The following is an 11,427-nucleotide window of genomic DNA, read 5'->3' as shown; positions in this document are numbered from 1 at the left end:
CAATTCTGTTAACTTTATTGCTTTTAAGCAATAAGTGAGTACTTATTTACAATTTAGAGTGCTTTATTTCAAGTGTTCCTTTCATTTAATATTTTATATGGTGTACTCCAACTCTTTACAGTGTTACTTCTTACCCTTTAACTGTGCATAGTAGCTTAGAAAGATTTATACAGAAAAAAAAAGTTACTTATGGACTCATTTTAAAGATTAAGAGACATGCAACCTCAGTATGTTTGTGTTCTTCCCCCAGCATTTGTAATAATCAGATTTTCCCTTGCATTTGCAATAGTCAGATTATCTTCTTTTGTAGAGAGACCTCTTTGATCCACACCCTAAGAGAAAAATTGAGAGATTTAGTTTTTAACATATGCACTTTCCCTTCACTGATGCTTGTTGTAAAGTCTTCCTTTAAAATAGGCAACTAGCAAGCGAGCTATACTATTGCAGGAAGTAAACTAGGAGTTTGAGACATACTGAAGTCCCACCAGCTCTGCAGACCTCGGTTCTGCAGCACAGATTCTGGATTGTATAACACTAGTACAGAAGATTAGAAATTGATTATTTTAAAGATGGTTTGTTGAACCAGTTAGTATAAAATTCCTTGCATTATTGGTTTGATATTAAGTTCTCTTATTTTGTTCCTTAGTTTTGGTGCAGGACTATCAGGAATACATAAATGCATTGTAGAAACTGAAGGCGGCAGGCTGGAAACATGGGCCATTTTTGGCATTAGCAGGGAAATACAGGAGGCAGTTTGGAATGTACAAGCTGACTGAATACTCCTCCTAAAAAGGATCAGGAGTGAAATGTCATCACTGTGCACATCTTAAGTCATAGTTGGGCTTTGGGACCACAATGATTTTGATTAGTCGGGCACTTGCTCCTCTGAGCTACTGTTACAGACTGCAGACAGATTCAAACACACCATTGGTTTATGCTGTTCATGTTAGGAGGGTTTATTGTGGAAAACCAGTTTCAGGTGGGAAAGAGTTTTTCCCTTCATAGTATTCCCTACACATGAACAGTCTTCTTCCTCCATTTGGTCAAGCAATTATGCTCTCCCTCATCAAATGTCCTATAAGAGAGCCTCACCTCTTTGAGCTAGCTTCTAATAACCATGGACCTCTACTCTTAACTCACAATGCTTTCATAAAGTCACATTAGAACATATTAATTAGTATAAGATTAAAGACCTTGGAATTAAGACATGTGCCAACTTAATTGTTCAATCACTTGAGTTTGTTATATCTCTATTTTGTCTTTAACAATAAAAGTCCCTGCTCCAGAGCTAACAGGGCATTAAAAAACAAACTATAGTACCATTAGTGTGATATGAAATGCCAACCATTGTTTTTTAAAATAAAAATTTGGAAGCCTATAGTTTAAGGACAGAAAGCTGCTTCGTAGTAGAGAGTGACGGGGTCAAAAAGTTCTTTTATGACCAAGAAGTAAAGGCGTATCTAAAAAGGTACTCATGTTTGGAATGTAGATAATCCAAGAGGGGAAAGGAAAAAAAAAAAAAAAAGCCACAGCAGTAAACTTACAGTTACTGCTAGAACATATCTAGTGTTCATGGCATACAATAGTATGCTAACCTTTGTGTGCACTGGGTTTAGGCATTTCCCATACTTCAATGTCTTCTGCCTCACATCTTGTGTCTCTACGTTTGTAAGGGGGTTTGCCTATCCTTTTCCTTTTTGGTTTATCCAAAAGCAGATTACCTGAATGATCAAATAAAAGTAGCATTATTACTTTTTCAAACAATTCAGAATATTTAGCTTTTACTTAAGACAGGCTCTCACTTAAGTTTATAGTATTTAATAACTTGTACGCTCTTTCCTGAAGCAAGGATTTTCTCTTCCCCACACACTGTTCTGCCACTCTATACAATTAGTGTGGATCAACAGCTATAACCAACATTTTCTAAAAGCAGTGCCTGCATAGGTGCTAACATGAGGTTTAGCTGTAGAATTCACTTGTCAAGAGAGTAATGAACTGCTGCTGAGGGTGCACAGAAGAGTTATGTCCCTAGCTAGGACAGGGTTCAAGTATCTTAACTATGTAGCAATACATTGTCCTAGTAAAGACTGCATTGATACAAGGCATCATTTCTTGCCACATTAAGATATACTGCTGTAGCTTTAAAATAAAAGTTTTGTCCACCATAACCACCCCAACTCTCTATATATGCAGACTCCCTCCCCTGCAGAGCAACTAGATTTATAGATTATCTGAGCCACATCATGGAGTAGCAAGACCACAACCAACATGTATTTTCTTCAAAGCAATAGGTTAAATATCCCACCAAAATGGCAAAGTATTCTGCTGAAAACAGTTTCTTTGAACATTTAAGGGAAGAGGATCTGAGGTGTGACAAGAAATCAGCTGTACCTTGTTCTTTGCTTTTGGTTGGGGATGATAGGCTACCACATATCAAGCTGGCAAACTTGGGTTTAGCACCACTTCTAATCCAGTACTCATCAGCTGTCAGCCCCATGTTTTCCTTTAGTAACCTTACTAATTAAAACATAGTAAGACATTGGAATAATATCAATAAGCATCTACTGTAAGCAACATTACCATACTGACTTGTTACAGCTGACCTACAATACAGAGGCAAAATGTGTAGTCCACCGAGGCCAATATTTGAAGATTTTTTTTTAAATCTAATATTTATATGGATACCAATCACTGGCAGCTGGGCCCCGGTTTATGTTTTTTTTTAAATGTTGTTCATTAGACTCAATATGCATGTTTATCATGTTGTACCTTTATGTATTACCAAATTTGATAGATATTGTGAAAGGGCTGCAAAACCTCACATGGAACCAATTACTGCTTGATTATATATCAGTATATCATGGCAATTTATGGCAGTGCTTTTGAAGAAAGCGAGAGCAGAATTACTGTAATTAATAGACTGATCACTAGCTAGTTAGTGTCACAGGAACTCAGTTATCTGAAGTTGACTTTGCTTGTCTTTGTTTCTAACTAAAGGAAATATTCTCTCCCAGGCCAAGAGGAGTTTAGCAAAACTTTAAATTGTGCTAGAACTGTTTAGTTGTCTTCAACAAGTTAGATTAAAAGGAAGCAGTAGTTTATCTGAAGTTTCAATATTTTGGTTCTCCTGCAGAGGTTCCTCTAGTTTTAAGCAAGCTAAGCAACTGCTGAGGGCAGCAGACTTGGCCCAGCCACTCCTCTGTCATAACAGAGGGGGTGACTGGGCCAAACCTGAGTTGCATTATAAACCCACGTGCCAAGTTACAACACCACTCACTCAAATCTGGCCTGGATTCTCCACTCCTCAACTATAGTCATCACAGAGGAATAGTTGGGCCAAGTTTGAGGGGCAGCAAACTGACTTGAGTGGCCTCTACTCCCCTACTATAGATACAGGAAACATGTTTATATCAGCTAGCATCATCAGTTTATAAGGTAGTTCCACCACCGTAGCTGAGCCTATTTTGTAACATGGGGGTATGGTATAGTAGCCAGTGTTTACACCAATTTAAGAGATTATATTGCCCAGATGTCATTTGACAGTGGCAAACAAGAGTGACTTCCAATAAATTTAACTTGTTAAATAAATGAACAAGTGTATTATCCAAGTCAAAAAGATTAAATGAGGATCAATCCACAGTGTAAGTTGTTTACTAGCTGACATCACTTGAAGCTCAACCTTGGGTAAAAAAAGTTCTACCTCGTCTACTAATATTAAAGACTTCAAATTTAGCCTTAGTCAAAAGTTTGCTGGCTATGCACAAGGCAAAAATAGAACAAGAGTGGCCACACTGGGTCAGACCAAAGGTCCATCTAACCCAGTATCCTGTATTCTGACAGTAGCCAATGCCAAGGCCCAGAGGGAACAAACAGAACAGTTAGTCATCAAACGATCCATCCCTTGTCGCCCATTCCCAGCTTCTGGCAAACAGAGGCTAGGGCAGTGGTGAGCAACCTGCGGCCTGCAGGCTGCACATGGCCCGTCAGGGTAATCCGCTGGCAGGCCACCAGACTGTTTGTTTAAATTTGTATGGCCGCCCACAGCTCTCATTGGCCGGGAATGGCAAAATGTGGCCACTGGGAGCTGCAGGCGGCCATGAAAATGTAAACTGTCTGGCAGCGCACCAGTGGATTACCCTGATGGGTCGTGTGCAGCCAGCAGGTTGCCCACCACTGGGCTTGGGACACCATCCCTGCCCATCCTGGCGAATACCCATTTATGGGTGTATCCTCCATGAACTTATCTAGTTCTTTTTTGAACCCTGTTATAGTCTTGGCCTTCAGAACATCCTCTGGCAAAGAATTCCACAGACTGACTGTGCGTTGTGTGGAAAAAAAAGACTTCCTTTTGTTGTAGTAGGTTCACTATAGTTCTTTAACTAAAGACCAGAAGAAGTGCTACAATTCTTTAAGAGTCACTTAGGAAAGCTACTGTATTCTCTCTTTCTTAGCCTTCACAGTTTTAGGGAATACAGCTAGCACTTGGAATTAGAGAGAGTTAACACATGCTGCAAAGTATTCCGAATTATGATCCCACAGCACTTTTATCCCAGTCATATTAACTCACCTCTTGAAGACTTCTGTGAAGTTCTCTTATGGTCAGATCCCTCTTGTTTTGCTGTAAGCCTCTTTTTTCCATAGTACCCATAATCACTGTACACAACCTCATCCTGTTCCTTCTCACTTGACTTAGGAGCCAGACCAGTGCGTTCACAGAACCCACTCTTTGTTTTTATTTTCTCCCGAGCAGGCCAGCTAATCAAGTGAGCTGGTATGGCATTTTTAGGTGGTTTCCAAAGCACCCTCTGGCCAATCGGTCTGTAGAAACTGCCTTTACCGGAGATGAAGTGTCCATATGGAGTGGCTTCTTGAAAGAAATATTCAACTTCATCATCTTCATCCTCGTTGTCACCCTTTTCCTCTGCCACAAAGTATTCTTCAGAGTCTTCAGCCTCTGACAGAGACAAACTCTTAGCAGCTTTTTTCTTTAGGGAGTAGATTTTTTTCTGACCAGAAGTTCTAGGGAGGACCCCAATCTTTCTACCTCTGCTGGCCATCTTTTTAATCTTCACTTTTGAACAGCTTTTGAAGTTCTGGCTATTGACAACATTGGTCTGCTTCCTTCCTACCACTTCATCTTCATTAAGGGAGCCACCACTTCTAATTTTCTCTTTCTCTGAGCCCTCTGTACTTTTTTGGAAAGCGTACATGCTCTTCTGAAGCACATAATCAGGGACAAAATAAGACACTGGTACATCATCAGTCGATGATCCTTCATCTTTAGAAGACGACATTTCATCAGAAGACAGACTGAGTACACTTTGACATTTCCTTTGTGGCAAACACATATTATAGTTGTAGTTAGCGTCCATGTCATCCACGCAAGCTAGCCAGCTGTTAGAAGGAACATACTTCTCCACGGATTCTTCACACCATAAGCTTTTATCCGTTATCTGACTTACGTTGGTTGGACTGTGGCTCTGATTTAGCTTTTTCTGCAGTGGACTTGAGTCATGTGTTATTTCCGTACTGGATGGAAATAATCCTGCTTGCTGATCAAGGTTGGACTCCTCTTCAGAAGTTTTTGAAGCAGCAGATCTTTTCAAACTAGATTTTTTAAACAATGTGTCCTGCCTTGCCACTAGCTGATCATTACGAACAGTTCTGGCTATCTCAGCAATTTGCATTGCCCTGGCTTCACCTAGAGGAGATTTTGCCCTTTGGCTTGCATTTCCCAGCTTTTCTGCACCTAGTTTTACTTCATTATTTTGAACCTCTTTTTCCTGTCCATCTTCACCACTCTGCTTCAAAGAAAGAGCAGTTTTTCGTTCATCTGAATAAGAAGCGCATGACACCAATTCCTCCCCTTCACGAGGGCTATATATTACCCCTTCACAAGAGCTAACAGAAAACAAGTCACGTTGCACGATATTCTCTGGGACTGGTTTACCACTTGCCACATCATACAAAGGAATAGTTTCCTTAAAGGACTTCCATAGCTGAATTGCAGGCGAGCCATTTCCATACTCTATTCGGACCTCTTCTTTCTCAAAAGCATAGCTTCCTGAAGGAATGTTTCTATACTGTGAAGAGCTGGAAGACCCCTTATTTTGAAAGTCTCTTTCTGGCACAAGAGAAGATCCAGATGAATCTTGTTTCACTGAAGTAGTTTCAGTTTCTGTACCCATACCAGAAGAAACACAGCCTATATTTCCTGCTTCACAGCCTTTAGTTTCTGTACGGAGATCCTGATGCTTTTTTGGTTTGTTTTCAGGCTGTCTAGGATCAGTCTGTGTTTCTTTAGTCACTGTTCTTTTCCCAGGGCCACTATAATGTCTAAACCTTGTTGCATGATAAAACAGAGGAGAGGGTGGGGGAACATTAAAATAAGGTCTTCTGTTAACTCTTGTGTGCATGGGATGTTGTGGAACAAGATATCCAGGGTACTCATGTAGTGCAACAGAATAAAATGGAAAATATGGATTTCCACTTCTGAAACCTGGAGATATTGAAGAGGGAAAGGAGAGAGATATGCATTTGTCTATATAAACTGCACTATCTTCTGAAATAAAAGCTGAAAGTCATCAGAATCCATTAGGTACATAGGAACTTCCATGCTAGCTCATACCAGTGGGCTATCTAGTTAAATATCCCACCTCCAACATTGTCTAGTACCAAATACTTAAGAGGAGAGTGCAAGAACTCCATAGGTTGGCAATTACAGGGTAATATGCCTATAGGTTACATTTCTTCCTAATTCCTGAAGCATGAGCTTTAATTTGCCATGCAAACTGCTGGAGCTTTTATCTATTAAGTTATTGTCTATTAGAATGCCTTTTAAAGAACAGCTCTAACTACAGTTAGAAATTCAATTAATTATATGCATTGGCAAGCACTTATTGAGCAATAGTATGTACTCTTAAGGTGTGTTATGAGCATTTTAATAAGATCATCTGATGTTCACTAGAAGTTTCTACTTGAAACTATGCAGCCTCATAAAGAGTCCTGTGGCACCTTATAGACTAACAGACATATTGGAGCACAAGCATAAATATTCACCCACGAAAGCTTATGCTCCAATATGTCTGTTAGTCTATAAGGTGCCACAGGACTCTGTCGCTTTTTACAGATCCAGACTAACACGGCTACCCCTCTGATACTATGCAGTCTCATATTAGCCAAGACTAATCAGAAAGCCATCAATACCAATAAAAAAAGCAATTGAAAGCCTATTATGGAGTCAGATTTATACTTGCTAGAATTTATATTGCTAGAAACAAGGTTGAAATAGCTTTACTTGCCTTGTGCATTTAGTTAATGCTTCAGGCATAACGTTCTCAACTCTGCCTTTGCCCTGCTATTACAGTACATGGGATATTTAAAAAAATCCCACTCAATTTTTAGAAACCTCCATATAGTCCCCCGCCCCGCTCGTTCATTGCCTTAAGGCAGTGGGAGTTTGGAGGATTTTGCTGTACAATTCAATGAAGCATTTGCAGTTTCTCTTGAACCCGAAGTTGTTCCAGCAGCAACCCCACCACAGTAGTCCCCGCGCCTATTAGGGAGAATGTGCATTATGGTGTCATACTTCTGATATGATGTCAAAGCAGTAGTTTAGTTTTTAGCTAAAAAACTTTGTAGCCACTGCCAGACAATGCTCAAGTGACATTTTCCTCCACTTAATATCCCTGACAATGCAGGCTTTGGCATGGAACCTTTTAACAGGCACCACAATGAGAGAAGTGTCCCAAACATGAAACTGGAAGTTGACTGATAGTTTCTATTTCAGCTCTGCCACACTCTTCCTGTAGAGCCTCGGGCAAGTCAGTCTGTTCATCAATGCCCATTCTCCACAAACAGTAAATATGAACAGGCACTTACCACACAAGGGTACTCATTCTATATCTGTTAAGGTGTCAAAACCAGCACTATCTTACAGTTCAGCACTGAGTTATGTCAAGGTTTCTGCCTTGACTGAAGTTAGCCAAACTGATTTTACTCAACATTCCTCATAGGCAAAGGATATAGTAGTGATCCCCTTTATACATGTGCTTTCCTATTGTTGCCAGTTGCTGAAACTGCCCGCTTCTGTTTCCAAACTCTTCCTAAAAACTTACTCTTCTTGTCCAGTTCAGTTGGTGTTGCCCCACTCATGAAACAGACACCAAACACCAGTTTACAATATAGCTGAACAAATAGACAAGGAGAGCACATTTTAAGAGAGATTCCTTCAGTTTATACACTAATTCTCGGCTTCATGATCTTGGGGAAATACAAAAGTTACACAACAGCTAAAAGGAGCTTTAATATAAAGTTTGCATTTCCTTCACTCAGGTAGTAATTCAAAAAGCACGTTTTCCTCAGATGGCTGTATTTTGCCTTACCTGGGGCAGGTACACAGTATGGATTATATAGATGACTAAGGTACCATGGATTTGGGAAAGGTTGTTGTGCTGTTGGCTGCGCATAAAAAAAGGGTCTTGTGTGGTTTGTAGAATATGGTCCATTTTCTGAAGCTGGAGCAGTGTTCATTTTTTAAGCTGAAAGACAAAAAGTTATCAGGATTTGCCATTTTAAAACTACCCAGGGAGAGGACAGATCACATTTCTAAACAAGTCATAGTATTGCAGGGATGAACAGACTAAAAAGCATTCAAGTTAAAAAAATAAAATATTCTCCCACACCCATGCAACTGACTCCATCTTGAAAATTTTCACTCCCGTTCATTTCTGCCCCCATTAGGAGAGAAGATATGAAGTCCACGGTAATATCTAGAGATAGTAAACCTGATTTTTCTACCAAGCCAAGAAGTTTGGCACTCAGCTGTCATTTGTCTCACTAGGCAGCCACATGTGCATAAAGACTGTCTTGCTTTTTGTCACCACTTATGAGCATATAACAAAAAAACAAACCAACAAACAAAAAACCCACCAACTTCATCCATTCTTCTCTAAATTCTTGGGTGTTTTTTTTTTTTTTAAACCAAAACAAAACCACAACAGAATTTTTCTCTTTTCTAGATGAGCAGAGTTAAACCTTTTTATAAACTGTATACCACCAAGCCCCTCTGAAACAACCTGCACAAGAAGCACCTTGCTGTCCACAATTAACTTACAAAGCGGTAAAAGAGGGGTTAGAAAGTAAAACAGTTGGCACTAGCTGATATGAAGTGAGGCAGACATTTTGATGAGTTAAAGACTTCATAAAAGTAAATGACAAAAGTTGAACCAACGACCTGTTACGGATTGGTACACAGCTCACTCCTCAGGAGAAAGAAAAGCACTCAGGGGACAGTCCTCTTTCCTTCAGATTCCATCTAGAACACAGTTTCAACACAGATTAACTAGCCACCATGAACCTACATGCTCTTCTTACTGCACCCATTCTTCTAGATCAGACACCCAAAAGGCTAGTTTGACCTTTGAAGAAAGCAAGCCCTACAAAGGTAAGCTATTCCTCCCCCATCAAAGTCCTCCCAAAACTAAGGTCCATGCTGCTGCTTACAGCCCAGCAAGAGACTAGCCACGCCTTCACCTCACCTTGTTTATGGAACAGAACTACCACTTTCCACTCCCTTCTCCACCTGCGGCTCATTTAACAGTGATCCAGGGACCTTTTCCATCAATCAATGGGAGTGGTAGCCAATGGAGGGAGCAGGAAGAGCGGCAAGTGTTCCAACACCCAGGCAGAAGATTCCAGGAACGGGTACCCCAATCCTGCAAACACGTCCATGCATTTTATTTTCAATCTGTGTAAGAATTGTGACCTAACTCATGTAGATCGCAGGCAAAAACAAAATATGATCAGTCCTGAACTTAAAGTTGCAGTTCAAAACAGAATATTTTGTGAAAAAAATCCTCAGAAAGCATTAAAAAAGTTTGTCAAATTTTATTTATTGATTTTATTGGTCACTGTTAATACTAACAAAAGTAGGAGACTAATGATTTTATATGTCAACACAGAGAATTAGACAGCTGAAATTCACATCCCACCTGCTTAAGCAAGGAGGTGTGTCTGCTCCAACAAAATATACTCCAACTCTTGAAATGTATGAAAATGAATGATAGAAAAATGATTGGGATCCCAATCCAGCCATGGGTCTTTAAAAAATGTGGGGATTCTAACTGTCACTTCATTGAGACATCTCAATGAATCACAGAGCACCTATCATTCTTGGCAGGGACAGTGAGAGGAAAAAGAGAAGCATGATGTGAGGATGGAGAGATTAACTCACATGGGAAGAGAGAGAGAGAGATGTGGATGAATTGGAATCTCTATGGCTATGTCTACACTACGCACCTTTTGGTGACACAGTAGTGCTGCTAAAAGGCACACAGTGTAGCCACTGTTTGTCAGCAGGAGAGAGCTCTCCTGCCAACAAAAAACATGCACCCCCAAAGACAGGCAGTAGCTTTGTCGGCAGGAGAGCTCTCCTGCCAACAAAGCACTGTTCACACCAGCCCTTTTCGACAGCAAAACTTTTGTTGTTCGCGGGGAGGGGGAGTTTCCACACCTCTGAACGACAAAATTGTTCAGGTTCCAGTGTAGACAAAGCCTATATCTAAGTAGGGAACTTTCTCCCTAATTTTTTCACTTGTCTTCTCACGCTATGGTGGTCAGCTGTTTCCCCTATAGAGGCCCCAGTCATGAAAAGAGCTTTGTATGGGCAGGAGCTATGATTTCACTCTCACACCTCCCCATTGGATTGCTCTCTCTCTTAGTTGCAGTGTTTCCAGCTGTTTTGATCACAAGTCTCAGGATATTTTTTTAAGCCCCAACTCCTGGAGTCGTGTGATCATGCAAGACTCTCAGCTTCCATTTCTTTTTCCAAAGTAAATTAATTGCTGGGTCTCCTCTGAGTAGAAAGGAAAGCTGGAAAATGCGAGGCCTGAAGGCTCAAACCCCAGAGGGCAGACACAGAGCACCGAACATTTATTATTTTGAAAAATCGGATGGTTTTAAAGCCCAGCTCATGATCTTTTCATGCTTGGGCCATCACTGTAGGGGACTTTCCTCTTCTCTCCAGGCCACCCCAGCTATCACTCCCTTGCTCCCCATGCAGGTTCCCGCCTTCCCGCTGCGCATCATGTGACCGCGCCAGACAAGCCAGGGGAGGTAGGAGCGGCGCTGAGGCGGCGCAGCCAGACACCCCCAGGCTGGGCTGGAAGATGGGGAGCCTGGAGGCTGCCAGGCGGGAACCTCAGCGTCAGGCGCTCGCTACAGGGCTACAGTGAGCGCTGTGTGCCGGCAGGGGGCGCCCTTCGCTCTCTCCGCCCGCCGGTTTGATTTGAGCGCAGGCGCACTCGTCCCTTCTCGTGACCTCCTCCCTCCCAGCAACCCCCGCAACGAACTGCCCGTATCTCCCTGCTTCTGCACACTCTCCCAGAGCAGTCGGTTTCCGGAGGTCAACAGCAGCGTCAGTCGCCT

At 41.3% G+C, this 11,427-nt stretch overlaps 1 protein-coding gene across 5 annotated transcripts; it reads right to left on the bottom strand.

The window, feature by feature from the left end:
• LOC117872549 lies at window positions 1-11,290 on the bottom strand. 5 transcript variants are annotated; one of them, XM_034761147.1, is made up of 7 exons: window positions 9,540-11,290; window positions 9,236-9,316; window positions 8,385-8,540; window positions 4,568-6,499; window positions 2,392-2,517; window positions 1,596-1,721; window positions 1-332 (listed from the first exon to the last, which is right to left on the bottom strand). In XM_034761147.1, exons 3-7 carry the CDS (start codon window positions 8,530-8,532, stop codon window positions 295-297), a joined length of 2,370 nt encoding a protein of 789 aa, XP_034617038.1. In that variant the 5' UTR covers window positions 8,533-8,540; window positions 9,236-9,316; window positions 9,540-11,290; the 3' UTR covers window positions 1-294. The 5 variants fall into 5 exon arrangements, with proteins under 5 accessions (XP_034617038.1, XP_034617037.1, XP_034617040.1 ...); XM_034761146.1 differs by having other exon boundaries at window positions 9,236-11,290; XM_034761149.1 differs by lacking the exon at window positions 9,236-9,316.
• Between the last annotated feature and the right edge of the window lie 137 nt (window positions 11,291-11,427).

The sequence above is a fragment of the Trachemys scripta genome, chromosome 2 (assembly GCF_013100865.1).
Source record: "Trachemys scripta elegans isolate TJP31775 chromosome 2, CAS_Tse_1.0, whole genome shotgun sequence".
Lineage (NCBI taxonomy): Eukaryota > Metazoa > Chordata > Testudines > Emydidae > Trachemys > Trachemys scripta.
This window is presented reverse-complemented; position numbering and strand designations above follow the sequence as displayed.